At 48.9% G+C, this 17,719-nt stretch overlaps 6 protein-coding genes across 6 annotated transcripts; 2 read left to right on the top strand and 4 right to left on the bottom strand.

The window, feature by feature from the left end:
- Positions 1 to 44: 44 nt before the first annotated feature.
- On the bottom strand, positions 45 to 2,288 carry N7509_003761 (THO complex subunit THO1/HPR1; the record flags this gene model as incomplete). The annotated part of the gene is made up of 4 exons (XM_056628398.1): positions 45 to 1,667; positions 1,729 to 1,847; positions 1,898 to 1,976; positions 2,046 to 2,288. 4 exons carry the CDS (start codon positions 2,286 to 2,288, stop codon positions 45 to 47), a joined length of 2,064 nt encoding a protein of 687 aa, XP_056491132.1.
- A 247-nt stretch (positions 2,289 to 2,535) lies between these two features.
- On the top strand, positions 2,536 to 6,926 carry N7509_003760 (RNA helicase aquarius; the record flags this gene model as incomplete). Its single annotated transcript, XM_056628397.1, has 4 exons — positions 2,536 to 2,744; positions 2,804 to 2,904; positions 2,958 to 6,425; positions 6,523 to 6,926. The coding sequence occupies 4 exons, from the start codon at positions 2,536 to 2,538 to the stop codon at positions 6,924 to 6,926; spliced, it is 4,182 nt and encodes a 1,393-aa protein (XP_056491131.1).
- Positions 6,927 to 8,742: 1,816 nt separating this feature from the next.
- N7509_003759 (Oligopeptide transporter OPT superfamily) lies at positions 8,743 to 9,107 on the bottom strand (the record flags this gene model as incomplete). Its single annotated transcript, XM_056628396.1, has 2 exons — positions 8,743 to 8,975; positions 9,005 to 9,107. 2 exons carry the CDS (start codon positions 9,105 to 9,107, stop codon positions 8,743 to 8,745), a joined length of 336 nt encoding a protein of 111 aa, XP_056491130.1.
- A 20-nt stretch (positions 9,108 to 9,127) lies between these two features.
- Positions 9,128 to 11,589, bottom strand: N7509_003758 (OPT family oligopeptide transporter; the record flags this gene model as incomplete). Its single annotated transcript, XM_056628395.1, has 8 exons — positions 9,128 to 9,199; positions 9,250 to 9,539; positions 9,604 to 9,781; positions 9,833 to 10,096; positions 10,149 to 10,430; positions 10,486 to 10,602; positions 10,664 to 11,224; positions 11,284 to 11,589. 8 exons carry the CDS (start codon positions 11,587 to 11,589, stop codon positions 9,128 to 9,130), a joined length of 2,070 nt encoding a protein of 689 aa, XP_056491129.1.
- Positions 11,590 to 13,676: 2,087 nt separating this feature from the next.
- N7509_003757 (nuclear transport factor 2 family protein) lies at positions 13,677 to 14,295 on the bottom strand (the record flags this gene model as incomplete). Its single annotated transcript, XM_056628394.1, has 2 exons — positions 13,677 to 13,715; positions 13,774 to 14,295. The coding sequence occupies 2 exons, from the start codon at positions 14,293 to 14,295 to the stop codon at positions 13,677 to 13,679; spliced, it is 561 nt and encodes a 186-aa protein (XP_056491128.1).
- Positions 14,296 to 15,887: 1,592 nt separating this feature from the next.
- On the top strand, positions 15,888 to 17,230 carry N7509_003756 (geranylgeranyl pyrophosphate synthetase; the record flags this gene model as incomplete). The annotated part of the gene is made up of 2 exons (XM_056628393.1): positions 15,888 to 16,539; positions 16,599 to 17,230. 2 exons carry the CDS (start codon positions 15,888 to 15,890, stop codon positions 17,228 to 17,230), a joined length of 1,284 nt encoding a protein of 427 aa, XP_056491127.1.
- Between the last annotated feature and the right edge of the window lie 489 nt (positions 17,231 to 17,719).

The following is a 17,719-nucleotide window of genomic DNA, read 5'->3' as shown; positions in this document are numbered from 1 at the left end:
TGCATCCTGCCAAAACTTTCGCATGCGCCAAAGCCGGTTTGCCGTCAGCTTGCCGGCTCCTCTTTGGGATTATCTCCGGAAGCCGCACTAGACGCGACGGGTTCGGCTTCGATGCCCATGCTTTCATCAGGGGCAATCGTTTCCTTTTGATCCTCCTCGTGTGCCTCTTCGGTGGCGAGAACGCTGGTTCCCTCATCAGGAACCTCCGATGCATCCGGGGCTGGGGTATCTTGAGCACCGTCGCCACCGTGTGAGATTTCCTTGGCGAGCTCGGGGGAATCTTCGGCGACATCCGCGGGCTGTGGGGTTTCGGTAGGCGCTGTGGCGCTTTCAAAGAGAGCTTTGAGGTTCTTGCCATCTTCAATCCGATCGAAAGCCGCCAGCTTGGTCTTTGCAGACAAGCGAAGGATGCGCCAGGTCTTGCTATGTTTGGATCTCAAGGCAGCGTCCTTGTCATCTTGAGACTGTGCCATATCAATATCCATATCGTCGTCCAGCATGCTCATCATCAAAGCATCTGCGGCCGGTACTGAGATTCGGTCTGATTCTTTGAGTCGCTCAATATTAGCTAGGGCTTCGCCGTCGGAGAGAAACTTGAGGTCCAAGGATCCCATTGGCGAGGGACGAATCCGCTTATCAGCATATGCTTTAGTTGCTTGATCACGGGCAGACAGATATTCCGGTATCGTCACGGCCGGCTTTTCGATTGGCGGGCAGCCTTCAGCCTTCCACCGCGCCCAGTTTTTGTCCCGAGATAGAACAGTGTCGACCATACGATAGTAAAAGTTCCCACCATTGCCTTGGCGGAGATATCCTTCGATGGCCGTCCTCATATTAGCAGCCCATTTCGCTTCCTCTTCGCTCAACACAAACCCATATAAAACGGATTTATTTGTTAGATCGGCCGATCGAGATTTGGCCTTGGGTGTGAGGGATAACATGAAGTCGAGAAGGATCAGAGCCTGAACAAGTATGTGTCGCCTGAACGCCATATCGCTGATTTCGAGGTCGAAGAGATCACGACTGGTAAGATATTTGGGATTAAAACTGGTGCCGACCTCGGTATCGTCTGTAACGCGTTTGCGCTTGTTCGAATTGCGAGCTTCCTCGGAAGAGCGTTGTGATTTTTGATTCTCGAGGTCAGTGTTGATATTCTTAAAGGCGGACAGCGTAGCTTCCAGTCCAGTCTTGAATTTCGCAAAACGCTCCGAATCAAACGTCTTGGTCGGCGAGGAGAAATAGGCTTGCAGACTCCAAAACATGGGGTACAGAGCATCCAGGTCAACAGGCTCCTTCGAATTCTTTTCTTTGCCCCCGGAAATAACGACCTTGGGGAGATGCTGTGATGACGCTCCGATTTCGCGATTCCCAGCCGGAGAAACCCCCTCTCCTTGCCCCTCCGTTGTAGAATCTTCGTTGCCTTCGGTCATTGTGGTATCATCGTCCTCGTTTCCATTCGCAGGGTTTGGAATCTCGTCGTATGTGGTGACATTTTCGTTATGAAACTCGCCCCGTAGGTTGACTGAACTCTTATCGCCAAGCGGGAAGCTCTGGAAGAGGAAGATGAAGACTCGCCCACAGAACACGGTATCCTCTGCGCGTGACAATCGGCGGAGCAATTCGTTGCAGGATCTGAGAATGACCAAGCTTTTCTGTTTGAAATGTTTCTTCAGGCAAGTCAGCTCAGACTCGTCCGACATGAGATGTTAAATCGCTAGGGAGACATACCTTGATGTTCCTTTCTCGGCGCGACTCGAGATAATCAAAAACCGTACGACACCCATCGATAGTTTGACTGTCCAGCAGTTCCTCGATGAGCCAGAAGATCAAGCCAGGTTCACATTGCTCTGTATATGTCGTTAGTAGTGTCGAGGGACAATTGAGGCGAGGGGCTGACCATTGTCGGAAAATATAGAGACAATATCGAGTAGATTCCAGATATGAATGAAATTGGGGTCATCGATCGAGGTCGAAGCCTGTCGTAGGAAGGCTCCGGTTAGCTTGATGTCCCAAACTTGTCTGTCGCGTCAGAGATCCCTTCTTACCAGAATGCGATAGAACTTCTCTCGAAAGGCAATTTCCACTGCAGCAAGTCGCGTCTGCTGATTCAATTGCTGCACGGCCTCCTGTTCCCTGCCCTCTGGGGCCTCCCAGATTGCCTTGCCTACAAGTGTTTCGGTCAACGGGGGCTCAATCTGACCGTCAGGCTTGACCTGCACAGCGCGGTCCAAGAGACTGTCGACCAGCCCCTTGTACACACGAACGGCATCCGTTTCGATGGGGGCCATCTTCCCGAGAAGAAAGCCGGGGCGCAAAGTGTGTTTGCGAGAGAGGGGAGTGGGAGAGACAAAGAGAGAAACGGTAGTTAACGCAAAGGCAGGAAGAGTTGCGGTTGCGGCTCGGCGGAGAAGAACGCCAAGACCGGCCGAAAAAGCTCCCCCAGCTTCGCGCCGCAACTTCAATCCCGTCGCAGATTTCCCCTCACGCCCTTGACCAGCCCTCGTTCATCAGAACAAGGGAAAATTGAGTGCGGTGATGGCACAGAGTCTCGAAGCGAGGCCAACAGTGGTGGATTTCCGTGAGGATAGCCCGTGGTTGAAGCTAGCCAAGACACATTGGTTGGACGTCAAGGTTCGCAAGGTCAAGCCAGACGTGATCAAGAAGCAATTGTGGGACCCATTGGAGGCCGAGGGTTTCACTAATCGATCACTGTTGATTTTGGAGAATCTGAATGTCCTAGAGAAGTATGTTGCCCGCGCTTGACAGTTGATGCTTTATCCCCGCAGGGCTAACGCAATCGCAGGTTTCTTTGGCCAACGTACACGGAGGATGCTTCCAACCACCATGTTCTCTTGATTGCGCTTATTGTGAGCGTGAAATATCGCGAGCACCTGCCGATATGGGGTGAGTGGATGCGATAGCGTGTGGGATGGAGCAAAGGCTAATGGTGAAAGCAGACATTTTCTCGGACCGCGGCGACGATTTCTCGACTCTATTCCATCGAATCCTGTCAATGAGCATCGATCCTTCACTGCCGACTCAATCACGCCTCTCAATAATCTCATTCATTATCGGGGCCTTTCAATCCCTCGAGAACGTCTTGATCCGGAAAGAATGCGCTCCGCTCGTTTCCATTTCGATTTGGCACAACTTAGCCAGCGAGGACGCCCGAGAGAATATCGTTGCGCAATTCCCAGCGCTCAAGAAAGCCTGGAGGGCCGCAGGCAAGCGATATGATGCCGGAGATGAGCCAACCAAAGCGAAGATGCGATTCGAGCGATCTTGGCTGTATACCATGCTGCTGGATTTCCTGCGGAGGATGAATGGCTCGGAAAAGGAACAATCCGAAAATCTGCAGTACTGTGAGCGATTCTTGGAGCTTCTGGTTGATCTTTTAAGCCAGCTTCCAACTCGCCGCTACGTGAATACCCTGCTTAAGGACCTCAACATTTTGCCCGCCATTCGTCTTTCACAGCAGTATCAAGGACCCGAGAACGCCCTTCTTCGTGATTTCTACAACCTCCTAGGACATTTTGTCAATTTCGCCATTGATGATTATTCCGGTGAGGCCCTTGTCCCGCAAGCAGTCTACGATCGCCATTGCCAACAGCTGGCCCGGCTCCAGAGAACCTCCATGAAGCATTTCAAGGACAAGTTGATGATTCTCGCTTTATCCAATCTTGGTTCTATCGAACAGAGGTCCGAGCTGGAGGGACAACTTTCTTCATTGGGTGAAGCAGAGCTTGAGAGTCTTTGCTCCCTTCTTGGATTCCGAACTACCTATCCCAAATCTTGCGGTATCATCCCGGATACAAGGTTTTACACAGAGGTGCTTGCTTCTTTCTACGAGCGTAAGCCTTCTTTCCAGGAGGCCACCTCAAAGCTGAGCATTGTGCCCACCGAAGCCGATTTATATGACCCAGCGTTGCTGAGGAACGAGTCCTACGATGGCTCAAGACCTCTTGCCATCCCGAAGCTGAACTTGCAATACCTGAGCATTGGTGATTTTCTTTGGCGCTCATTCCTTCTTTACCGATCTGAGGCTTTTTTCCAAATCCGCAAGGACATGGAATCAGTCGTGAAGCGCATGCAGCCCCGCGCAAACCGCGATGGAAGCTTGAAGTTCGAAGGATTCTCACGCATGGCCATCCCCATTGAAAAGCCTGCTATCATTGAAGTTGCCCCCGCGAAGGTCGGCTCCCCCAACCCGGCCTTCATTCGTGCCGAGATTTCCATCGAGGTGGGCAGACTGGCAGATCATATCCGCAAAGAGTGGGAAGGCCTTCGCCCGGACGATGTCATCTATCTTCTGGCAGTTCAGTCATCTTCACCTCCTCGACACTCAAACGACGAGAATGCTGAGGGTCCTCACATGACCTATCTTCGAACGGCAGAGATTGTTCAGGTTCTTGATGAGCAAGGCCGTCAACTGCGTCAGCCAGCTTCTGGTCAGTCAAATGGCCACAACTCCCGTCCGCGGGTGCGTCGACTGCTAGTCAACTTGGAACCATCCGTATTCAAAGCGGACAAGGACCGTCAAGCACAAGGAAAGCCAGACGTCTATCCCTTGATCAATGTGGTTGCTCGGAGAAAGGGTCGGGAGAACAACTTCAAATCTATTCTGGAAACTATGCAGAAGCTCATTGTCTCTGATGTTGCACTCCCGTCTTGGCTTCAAGACATCTTCCTCGGGTACGGCGATCCCTCTGGCGCCCAGTACTCGCAGCTTCCAAACAGACTCCATTCCGTTGATTTCCGGGATACATTCCTCGACTGGGCTCATCTTGTCGAAAGTTTCCCCGGCAAGTCTATCGAGCCTTCCGAGGCCGAGTCCTCGAGCTTTGGACCTCCTTACGTTCTTGAAACCGTTGAAAGTGAACCAACGCCGGCTGAAGCGCCTCCAAAGAAACGCCGGAAAGAACAAGCCGAGCCGACTGAGGTTTCCAGCACCATGCGTGTCTCATCCTACAAGCCGCCCAACCCTGGGCCTTACCCCGTTGATGCGCCCAAACTCAACACTGTGCGGTTCACCCCAGCCCAGGTAGAAGCGATTGCTTCTGGTACACAGCCGGGACTCACTGTCATCGTTGGTCCCCCTGGAACCGGCAAGACCGATGTCGCCACTCAAATAATCAACAACCTCTATCATAATTTCCCCAACGAACGAACGCTTCTCATTGCACACAGCAACCAGGCCCTCAACCAACTCTTTCAAAAGATCACTGCCCTTGACATCGACAAACGTCATCTGTTGCGATTGGGTCACGGCGAGGAGGAACTGGACACGGATTCCAATTATAGCAAGTTTGGACGGGTCGAGTCATTCCTCGATAACCGGAATCATTATCTTTCAGAAGTGATGCGACTAGCAGCGTCCCTCCGTGCCGAAGGCGCACACGGAAACTCTTGCGAGACGGCAGGCTACTTCAACACAGTTTATGTCCAACCTGCATGGGCCAAATTCTGGGACCAAACAAAGGCTGATGTCTCGAACGAGAATATAATCACTGCTTTCCCATTCCATGAATATTTCGCAAATGCTCCTCAACCTCTGTTCGATGCTGGTGCTCCCAAGGACACACTTTTGGATATTGCTTCTGGCTGCCAACGACACATTGAGCGGATCTTCTCTGAACTCGAGGATATTCGGCCGTTTGAGATTTTGCGTCAACCTCGCGACAAGGCCAACTACCTCCTCATCAAGGAGGCCCGAGTTATCGCCATGACCTCCACACACGCAGCCATGCGTCGCCAAGAGATCGCCGACCTGGGCTTCCACTACGACAATGTGGTGATGGAAGAGGCCGCGCAGATCACAGAGATTGAAAGCTTCATCCCATCCGCTCTGCAGAATATGAAGAACGAGAACGGCGAGCCTCCCCTCAAGCGAGTCGTCCTGTGCGGAGACCACTTCCAAAATTCACCCGTCATTCAGAATATGGCATTCCGCCAGTACGCACACTTCGAACAATCTCTCTTCTTACGCCTGGCGCGCCTTGGTGTGCCCCTGATCACACTGGACAAGCAAGGACGTGCCCGATCAAGTATCGCCGAGCTCTTCCGCTGGAGATACCCCGAGCTCGGAGACCTTCCTGCCGTCGAGGCCGAGGAGTTCAAGCTGGCAAACCCGGGATTCAAGTTCGACTACCAGTTCATCAATGTTCCCGACTATCAGGGTAATGGTGAGCGGGAGCCAACACCCCACTTCATCCAGAACCTTGGTGAGGCTGAGTACACCGTGGCTTTGTACCAGTACATGCGCTTGCTGGGTTACCCGGCGTCGAAGATCTCGATTCTCGCTACCTACGCTGGACAGACGGCGCTGATTCGGGATGTGTTGAACCACCGCTGCGCGAAGAATTCCATGTTCGGCATGCCGAAGATCGTGACTACCGTGGACAGGTATCAAGGAGAACAGAATGATTGTAAGTTTTACATGCCCGCCCTATTGGAGATACTCCGGAGTCGAGTAGACTTCCAACAATACTTTCGATATCCCTCTTACTAACCTCTTCATCTCAGACGTGATTCTATCCTTGACCCGCACACGCACTGTGGGATACCTACGCGACGTCCGCCGTCTCACCGTCGCACTGTCCCGCGCTAGATTGGGCCTGTACATCCTCGGTCGCCGCGAGGTCTTCGAATCGTGCTACGAGCTCAAGCCGGCCTTCGATCGTCTCTTGCAGCGCCCAGACAAGCTGATGCTTGCCCCTGGCGAGATGTTCCCCACCACGCGAGCGCTGGACGCCGAAATTGAGGGCACCCCCATGGAAAGCGTCGAACATCTGGGTCAGTACGTGTTCGAGATGACTCAGGCCAAGGTGAAGGCGATGGGTGATGGGGCAATGGTTGTCGATGATGAGACACCGGCGGAAGAGAACGGGGAACAGCTTGGTGCGGATGACGACGAAGATATTGTATGAACAGAATATGCGTATTTTTTTTTCCTTTGATAGATCCATGTTGGTATTGGATTCCAGATAGCGAATGAATGTGGGCCAATGGTATTTCATTTGATTTGATGTCCAAGTATCCTTCGGCAACTACTGATTACCGAGACCATTGGCCTCACCCTAGGCCTGCGGCTGAGTTATATCCAATTTGAACCTAGGGTTACTAGTAGTCTGCGATTATCTTTTCAGCCCAATGTCCCAAGCTCATCACAAAACAACAAGAACTATTTGTTCTTCATGAAGACTGAAAGACTCTCGGTCATCGGTTTGGCGACATAATATTTGAGTGTGGGATAATGCGGAGGGGTGGAGTCCATGAATTTTTGCGCTGCATCACAAACTTGAAAGCGTTTGGGTTTGATATTTGCGGGCCCGTGATACTCGGTGAAAATGTAGCTTCTCATGAACGAATATCACGAGAGAAATGAGAGAGATAGTGATGGGATCAGAAGACCTGAAGCTATCTGGCGCAATGAAGTGGTCAGCACACTGGGATCCCGGGGCCTCCAAGAAGTTTGAAACACAGGGATACGGGCAGTCGGGAACAGGCAATACCGTAATAGATTGGATATTTCATTCGAGGGGAACTGATAATAAGTAAAGATCAACCGAAGGTAAATCTAGAAGGAAGCGTGACGTAAAGTGTGTGGCGTCAGTCCGGTGGTGGTGATGGTGGTGGTATAAAGTTGGGACGGGGATGGCCTCGAGTCCATTAAAATGAGCTGAACGACAAAATGGAAAAGATGAGCAAGATCAGGGAATCGAACGACAGCTGTTGAACCCCAATGAAGGCATGTCATTCACTTCTTCCCGATTAGGCGAGCTGCCAACGCCCAAAACGGTGACTCCGCTTCCCCCCGTTGGCGTTCACGATCCGCCTCATTTCACTCCAAGGCAAAAGTTATATTTACAGAATTCCTGCCTCGATTCACATTCCAACGCCCTCAAAAATCAAATATTCAAAATCTCCCGCATCGAATTGTCTAGTTTCCAATTTTTCGACTCGCCCCACCTCTAAATAAGCTTCCCCCCACATCAAACAAAACACGCTATACTAAACACATTGAAGGAGGTTCATATATCATCCACTTCCAGGGCAGAGAGGTCACCAATTCCCCCCCCTGGTGGCCTAGCGGTATAGACACTGGTCAGGGCTAGTACTACCTCTACCTTAGTTACTGCGGTATTCTGGCATGTGGCGGCATTACCCTCCCGTGGTGCTGTTCTGGCTCTTGTCTGTATCGTTCAGGTCCACCATCACCGCTGCTCCCATCCGTCAAGCGAGGCCGAAGACCACACTAGGTAAACCCCCCGGGCAAAACCAGCCTTACCAGGGGGGGAGGCCGTGGCTAGTACGCTGAGTGAGGCCTTGGGGTCTTCGAGTGTAGGACACGCACGGGCGGTCCTGGGACCCGGAAGGCGGGGGCCAAGGGCAGTGTACCTTGCCTGGGATGTTTTTTTCTCCCCCCTGATGCTTGATTGTTATTGTTGGTACCTGCTATTGTTCTTCGATGTATCTTCTCTTGGACAATGAACATCATTTTAGTGACAACGGTTGGCCGGATATCAACATTGAATCCACCCATAACTAACGTCGAAGTCCACGTGGAATAATTCAACCTAACCACACCCAGTGGCAATCAGTGGTAATATTAATTTGGAAATAAACTCATTATTAATTTTATTCTTATATTGCAGCAAGGTATCTGACTGTGCCAAGTTGAAGTCCGTCATCCACGTTGACCCATGTCATTCATGTCCTCCTCCACCTTCAAGCCCACGAGCCCTATTCTGAAGTCGGGCACCAATCGTAATTCCCATTTACATTATTCCCCCACCAGGATGGGAAAGGGCGACTTGGACCTCCGGCGCCAAATACCGCAAATGAAAGGATGAAGAGAACGGTCAAACTGGCACCATCAAATGCACCGGTGACCAGATATGAGTAATCTTTGAAGATTCTCGGTCTGTAGTTCCGCAGATAGAACTGCACGTAAAGTCCAGAAACAATCCACGTAACTAAAACACATGTTTGAGACTGATTGTACGGTATATATCCTTCAAGTTCGTCACGCGTGTTAGTTTCGCATTGAAAGAGGGAAGGGGGAGTTGCGCGTGTGGGTCAACTGGACGAACTTCGCCTCGCAACATCCATTTGATTGCTCATTTTACTAACCTGCGTATTGAATAAATTGTGCCATGTTGATCTCAGAGACGTCGAAGTTGCCAACTTTCGGAACAAACTAATTGTTGTTAGTTTGGTATCAAGGGAGGGGGTCCGGAAGTCGAGTACCTGGTAGAAGAGACGATGAACGATTACAGCCGCAGCGCCGATCACAATTCCTAGTGGTATCATTGAGTATTCTTTTCCGCTCCTGTAGAGGTACGGAGCTAGTGCCCAAGATGCGGCATTAGTGTTGTAAGCCTGGCTAGTTGCACCGCTCCAGGAAGAATTTCCGTTGCCATCGGCAAGGAGTTCTCGATTGCTTCCCACAATGGAGATCATCACTGCGTAGTTGATGAATCCACCAAGGATAGTTCCATACATTTGAGTGAGGAACATTATGCGCGGAGGAATTTTGACTAAGCTATCAGTCAGTATCGGGGGTTTTTTTGGCTGCATGGTAGTGTATCAAGCAATACTCACGGTATTCTCCCATTTTCAGGTCATTGGAAAGATTGACAGCGTTCGAGATAACGTTATGTGACCAAGCTGCGAAATACATATTGCCGATTGGACGACCGGGAAGCATCAAACCTGCCAACATCTTTGAAATGTTGTTTGTCGCAATACCGTTGCCGTAGCGAGAGTAAAGAATGACACTCTATGAATAGTCAGTCCATAAATTCCTTGAATGTGCGGTTAGAGCACTCACGAATGGCGCAATAATGATTCCCACGAGTAAAGAAACGATGTAGGCCCAGACTGGCAGGGTAATGTTCTCTTTCAGGACCACAATGAGGCCTAGGATAAAGCTGCCGACAAGTACGATAATATACCACCACCATGGTGTCTCCTTGTAGTGTTTTGCCATATGATCATGGTGTCGATCGTCGAATCTTCCCTCTCTGGCGCTTTTGTATGCTCGTTTGATATCACTTCCCCAGAACAAAATGCAGTGAACGATCAAGGCACCGATCTATCATTTTTATTAGTTTCCATTTTGAAGGAAGTATTTCGGTGGCTCTTACAGCAGCATTTGCCATGAGCATAGCAAACGCAAATGACCCCGTTAGCTTGGGAATCCCTTGTTCCAACAAAGCAGCCTCGTCGAGTACACCGCCAGGGAACACACTGCTAACGGGATATGCTGTTCCGTTGGCGCTGAGAAGCCTTGTTGACATGAAAGGGAGCGATCGTGAGTTCCATCCATTGCCATAATAGATTCCAAGCATGGCAACAAAGCAAGCACCAAGTCCTACCAGTTGATGAAGCTGTAGCTTCAATGGAAGGGAGGTTTGAAATGATGTGAGCTTTGAATGTTAGTGTTCAAATCCGACTTGACAGAATAACAGGAAGCTTTCTTACATATTGCCAGTCAAGCGAAACAGAAAATAAACCAAGACCTTCATTATTGGTAGCGCCACCGAAAAGGTTAGTCAAAACTGTAGCCGTGCTACCTGTGGCTTTCTGCGCGGCCAGACACTGTAATCGATGGATTAGTGAGTGATAACTATAAGCTCCGAAGAATCACCAGAAAACGCACCGGAATAGATATGGAGTTTAACCATGGAAAGACATAGGCCGGAAAAATTTCATACACAGACATTCCGGCGAAAGCATACCAGAAATATCTGAGCGGCTTTGAATTTTTCACTTGTTGCCAGTGAAGTCCCTGGAGCGTCTTGACGGTGGGCAAGGTACTCCAATATACAGCCTCGGTATGCCACACCGCAATAGGGCGCATAATTCCACATAAGCCATAGCCAAAAAGACCAATAGAGATAGTGCTCAGAATGACAGTAGCTGCACTGATGGGAATATCGTAAAAAAGGTCCTGGGCAGCCCATACCTGGGAGACGGAAGAGACATTTGAGGCCGAAGTAGCCGTGATTGCGGCAATGGAATGTTCTTTCAGCGACCATGGACCAGGATTAATAAACTTGAGAAACAAAATCCATTTCGGCAGTTTTCCTTGGCCGTTTTTAGCCCTCCACTTTGATTCGAATTTGTCGCCGCGCGGGAGTAATTTAGCCCATGCATTGCCAACAAAGTAGGAAATGAGAACAATAAAAGTTCCCTGGATGGTAATAAGAGTCGGTTTAAACTGAGCACAAGTCTCGTATTAGTTACTTTGCACACTTTAAAAGTCAATCGAACACTTACCTGATAAATCTGATTCATCACGGCCTGAAAGCAAGCCAGGCCCGACGCTAGGATAATACTGCGAAATGTCAAGACAGGATCGAAATCATCCCGCACTGGTATCAGGTGAGCAGCAGCGTCAGCACCTGTGATGATAATAACATCGTCACTGTTGCGGTCACTTTCAGTACTGGGATCCTCTTCACCGGCCTTATCATCCTTTTCTCCAGAAAGCACATTGACAGCGGTCTTTTCGTCCGGCGTGACCTGTCCGGAGACAGAAATGTCACTGCCCTTTTCGGACGAGACAGCTGCAGTTGAGGCCATCCTGTGTCGTTTTCAATGCCTGAGAAACTTCGCAGAGCGTTTTGAAGTGATCGACCATCCAAACTTCCAGACTAGTCGGGGGAGAACCGACCTTTTAAGACATTTCTCTTTGTGGCAAGGGCCTCAGATTCATGCCATAGTCTGCGCACGAGTGAAGGGAGGTACCTTCGTGATACCATCCAACTAAAAAATTAGCCATCGCGCTTGGAAGACTTGGTCGCTCTTTGTGTTTTCCATCGCCCCGCCACAGAGACGTAGATTGCGCCGGGAGAACCATCCCCATCCTATGGTTAGTTAGCGCAACCCAGGGGGGGTTGGTGTAGCATACCGGAGAAGATAATGGTCGCATGTCGATAAGGACCGGCCTTTCCTCTCTGGCTCTAGCGCTACTACGTTAAAAACTTGGTCCCAACTTTCGTTATTTCCCATGGTGAATGGCTCATGTTGTGAAACCTCCTCGAGGAATAATCGAGGCACCTTGAAAACCGTTCACGAAGTAGTATAAAAGTACCATGATGCTTAATCGGGAAATTATCAATGAATATCCTAGTTCTCGATCTTTAGAGGCATATGTTTGTTTGTCTTTTCGCATATGCGCAGGGTGGAAATTCTTTGCCGATGCTATGCCCCTGGTTGCGTTGTTGCGTCAGCACATGACAAGATAACGCGATCCAGTAGCGCTAATGTCCGGCCTTTCCCGCAACCGCTTTGTCGCCAATATTATCCTGGTCGATACTGGCATATAGGAGTGGCCAATGGAAGCTCGCTTAATTCAGGGCTGAATCCCGCGCGATTTGAGGAAGCGGGGTGCCGACGGACTTCCAGAACCACGCGTACATGCCATATGGTGGCGGGATAGGTAGGATGGCGAATAATATCGGAGAATCTACCATGTGTCTTCTAATTGCTCCAATCGGCTTTTTCATTTACAAGATACTAGGACATCTGTATTCCCACCCCAAGAATTGGCTTTGACCTTTCTCGTGCTAGAAGTAGAAGATTCGGCATTAGTGGGAGATAGCACGCAAATAGACCCGAGACCGATCTAGCCGATATTTTACATGCGGATTTTGAGCATAATATGAGCCTTGCGCTTTATTTTAGAAGGCACAGATGGGTCTAATTTGACATGGATAATTGATCCTGCCCTCCTTAGTTTGGTTGCACAATCTCCATATCCTTTGGGTCTGGAGGTGAACGACTAGTACTTTCTACAATACTTTTTACTGATATATCAATCAAATTCTAGCATTTTTTACTAAACCTTCTTTCTTTGTTCGTGGTTTTTAACATTCGTGCCTCCTATTAGCTCCTGTTAGCGGTGCCGCGAACTTGAAGTGAATGCGCCAGTAGATTAGGCCGATCGATATAACACTAGTAGCATATGCCGTGCGCCACGAGCTGGGAGTAATCTATAGTCCATACCTGGTACTAGGGGCATCTGTTAGGAATGCCGGTTGTGGTAAGGTGTCCAGATTTGAGTCTCTCGGAAATAAGATGGCTTGCAATGCACTACCTGAAGAAAAAAAATACAGCGCTGGGCTATAAACTTACTTCCCACATACTCCGGGGTTAACAATTGCGACTACCATACAAGGTGGGCCAAACTTGGAATTAAAAAAAGCCGCTTTCCAAAACATGTAAGTATCTAACGCACCGGGTAATCGGGTCTCGATGACCAGGCTATCTTTGATTGACTTCAAAACAAAGGTATTAACGACTTTAAAATTGCCCGAGGCTTTAAAATCTGATTAGATTTGATCTCCTATCGTTGGGATTATCTAAACCGGCTTTGCTTATTTCAAGGTTGCTACCAGATGCATTGTCGATCGCACAAAGCCTTGGCAAAAAAAAGAAGAAAGGCACGTCTGCACTAAACTACCTCGTGGATGGATTTTATGATGCCTCAATTATTCCTCAGTTGAATTTGAAGTTATTTTGTAAATGTATTTTTTGTACATGTATCAAGGTCCGGGTTAACGAAAACGACGGTCATCGTATCCATGGGATGGAAAAAGGCAAGCCCCAAGAGTGTATAATCAGCAATGCTCTAGCACCGCAGCATGTGTTCAGCCATGATTGACGATTTAGCAGACGAAAACAGTCTCATTGCCAATGATAGGACCCTAGACGAGAATTTCTCAATATTGACACTCGATGCCACTTATCAACGAGAAGACTCACCATGTAGACCAGATTACGATGGACAATGCGCCAAGTACCCAAAGCTTGACGCTCCCAGTTATCCTGATATTGACCATAGGCGTATAAGACTTGGTTCGCACTGTTCCCTTTACCAAAATGAGCAGTCCGGAAGTATGTTATCGATCGCGCAGTGGTGGGTGATAGAACATCGACCCATTGAGTGCCGTATAAATGCTGCGTGGTTACACATTCCAGGCTTGCTTTCAAGGTCGTTTGAATAGAAGTCAGCGGGTGTAATACGTTGAGAGGTGCTGAATAGTTGGCTGTCGCGTCAGCGGTGAACACCTTGCTGAGGGCATCGAAGTTTTTGCCGTCAATTGCGAAAGGATAAATCGCCAGCGTGTTTCGGATCGCCTCAATTGTGCCTGCATCGGTGTAAACTTCCGGCGTGCAGCCATCGGCGAGCGATGAAAGCGCAATAGGGGCAACGTCGCTGGTCGAGGATGCGATGGCCGATCCAATCAAGGACAAGGAGAGTGTGTAGAACGGGAGGAGCTTCATTTTTAATCGCTGAAAGGTCAAATTAACAGCAAGCAAAGAGTTGAGACGCAGTTCGAAGTGAGTGGGCGATCGTTTAGTATTTATTTCAGCCCCGTCCCCTGCGTGTCCCCGCATCTCACCGGATCTTGCGGCTTGCCCAGGTGCTTCCCCTGAGATTTTAGACGAGGCAGACGGAGTGCTTTTTTTTCGCTTAAACACAAGCGGCCACCTAGCGCATAGATCTAGGGATTTAGATTGGTCAACTGCCAATCTAAGTGAGCATTATAGATTGAAATCGTGAGCTGTGGGGAACGCTTTGATACCCCAGACGGGTTGGCCCCCAAGCCTTGTCGATGTCGAGCCAATGGTTGAAGAACTTAAGAAATGTGGCTAAAGGTACTAATACTAGTACCTTTACAATTTGTTGGAAGCGTGACAATGGCAGGGACTCGGAGTATCTCGCCATATAATAGCACCAGGAGAATGTAAATGAGTAGACGGAGTATGTTTATGTACTTCGAGTACTAGTTGTACAAATACCGATAATTACCCGGGATGGATTGGTCGAAAGTTGAAGCGAGAGACAGCATGCCCAGGTGCCAGGCGAATACCGCTAAATGCAGAGAATAAGGTTGAAGGGAAATAGAAAGCCATAGTAAACGACTTTCGAAGAAATCACACACAATCCAAACGATCCTGTTTCTCAATGCAAATGAACTCAGGTTGAAATGAAGACGTGTTCTGGACAGGTAATAATACTTTGTAATATTACGGGCGGTGAAAGCCGCTCTTAAGTATGGCAAAAAAACGAAAAACTCAAGTGATTTCGAAAATTCACCAAACCTTTGATGGCAGAATGTAATTTATGGGAAACATCTTTGAAATTACAATATAATACAAGGTATTATAATACGGAACATTCGCCGACCACAGTTATCCCCCGGGGCACCTCCCAAGTTTATCTTGCGAAGGCCAATGCTACGTCTCATAATAAGAGTTCAGAAAAACACGAATAATGCGAATAAAATGTATCAGCAGTAATGAATTGCGGCATTGCCATGGAACAGCAAATATTGGAGCGAGAAAATTTACGATTCTTATTTTCTTGTTCTTATTCTTACTACCAACACCAGCATCAACCGATCCAGCAAACTGATGACGGACACATCCTCCGAGTAAATAAGAGAAGAGAGATAGTGTCAACAACGAAAAACCGCCAAGAGTTCCGCTGTTCAATGTAGACAAGGATACCCTATCTAGTCATGCATGCATATACACCTGGCATGAAGTGTGAGCTGGCCATCCCGCTAGGCCCGTGACTGGCAGCCTCATTAGAAATAGCTTGCATATCAATTCTGACGTACACCCTGTCAGTTCAAGTTGATGCTGGCACCATTGGAAGGCAAACAAAATGTTGATGCGAGGCCTCAGGCGGCTCAAAGATCCCCTATATTAGCCTCCCTCCTTTAGTGACATGAACCTACACCTTTCATCATCTCCTCCATTCGTCACGGTACTTGACTTCACCACACGGGAGCTTAATACGCAGTTCCGATCCTCCTTCAAAGCTCAAGTTGGTAAGCTTCCAAATCCGCAGGATAAAGATCTAGAAAATGTCAGAACCCGAAACAACCTCCAAGAATCTTGTCGAGATCTCCCGCCTCGGTCTGGACTCCTTTGCTCCAGCAGAAGCAATCATCAGTGATGTGAAGCACCTGGCTTCTTATAACTGGGTCGAGGCATCCACACCCACCATCGCTGTCCCAGGCAGTCCAGCTCGATGGTCTGCTCCACGAGGACCTCGAAAAGTGAATGAAGATAGCGGCCTTGTTTACATTGCTCAGAATGCTGCTCGCCATCCTGACAGCCCTCTAGAGCCATTATTCCGCTCTCTTTATATCGAACAGCCCTCGTTCGACATAAGCTCAATCGACGTCGTGACCGATCGAAACAACATTCGAAAGCTGCTGTCATTTATCAATCCAGATTTGGCCACACACGGGCTCGATCCATTCACCATCCAGGTGGATATGGCAGCTCAGACTGCGATATTCTGTCGTGATGAGACCGCTACCTATGAAGTGATTGGGCCTGGCCAATTCCGGGGCTTTGGTCATGAATTCGAGAAAGCATACACCATCCCCCAGGTTAGAGATAGCACTGGACACCATCGCATAATTTCCTACAGACTCGGTGGTGTGAGTTTTCTTGTGCGCCATGAGACAGATGGATGTGTTGGTGATTCAAAGCCTGTTGTAAAGGATGGCGAGTCGATAGGGGACGACCTTGCAAACATCTTGCACTCATTGTCTCTCTCTCAACAGAGACAGTCACTACGGAAGAGACCTCCGTTGAATCTAAATTGACCATCAAAAGGGAAGGTTGGGTGGTACCACGGGAATCAACCCTAGAGATCAAAACTCGGGTTTCTCACAAACCCCTGAAACTATCGGAAATTGCACCTCAGGTCTGGGTTTCCCAGACACCCAAGCTCGTCCGCGCCCATCATCAACGAGGAGTGTTCTCGAGGCCGGAAGTTGAAGACATCACTGCCGCGGTGAAGGATTGGGAACAAGCCCACCAAGAAGATATTACGAAACTCGTTGCACTCATAAATCGCATCCTTCGAGTGACAAGGAGCTGGGGTGGAAGCTCAACTATTCAGTACAATGTTCTGAAGGATACACTGGTGATCAAGAAGGTCGAAAGAAAGAAGATGCTCCCAGAGGACATTTATTCCCGATGGGCCAAACCCATTCCCGTTGATGCCACGGAGAAGATCTCTGAGCACCGCCCGACTCTTGCTTCAAGAAAGTCTGATGCTGGGAAGAATACTTCTAGTACAGCAGTTGACCAAGATGAAGCTGCCCCAGAGGGTATCAAGGCAAATCCAGCTAACCTTCAACACGAAGAGAATGTTGCCACAACCGCAGTTGGAAGCAAATCAGAGTCATAGAGACTTTCCAGCTCGACAATTTGTGATACAGCCAGACTTTTCTTGCAGTTTATCATGCGAGAAACCATCTTACGCTGCGAGGGATTCAGGTTTCACGCCAGTTTGCAATGATCCAGGGCTTAATGTTTGCTTGAGTAGGGGGCACAGTTTGTTGGATGAACGGCACCGCGAAGGTTGTTATTTTTGGATTACTAAGAATACATAACATTATGTCCCCTTGCGTTTGAATTTTACGAGTCTGAACTGAAGCATTATCCAGGCTACGGGAGTAACCATCATGTAGGGTTCGAAAGAGAATCTCTGTAGTCTCCAACATGAAAGGTGAGCCTGGGCGGGTCTGTATCACGGTCAACAAAAGGACTCAATCTTATACGGACTATTCTCTACGGGCAGTTTAAGAGAACAGTACTATTTTCTCTGTATTCACATAACCTAAATCCACCCTTATCAGCTACTTAGGTCCTAAGGTTTCTCAAAAAGGTAAAAAGA

Source organism: Penicillium cosmopolitanum (assembly GCF_028827165.1).
Source record: "Penicillium cosmopolitanum strain IBT 29677 chromosome Unknown utg000005l:1.0-4006212.0:1.0-4009387.0, whole genome shotgun sequence".
In the NCBI taxonomy this organism is placed as follows: Eukaryota; Fungi; Ascomycota; class Eurotiomycetes; order Eurotiales; family Aspergillaceae; genus Penicillium; species Penicillium cosmopolitanum.
This window is presented reverse-complemented; position numbering and strand designations above follow the sequence as displayed.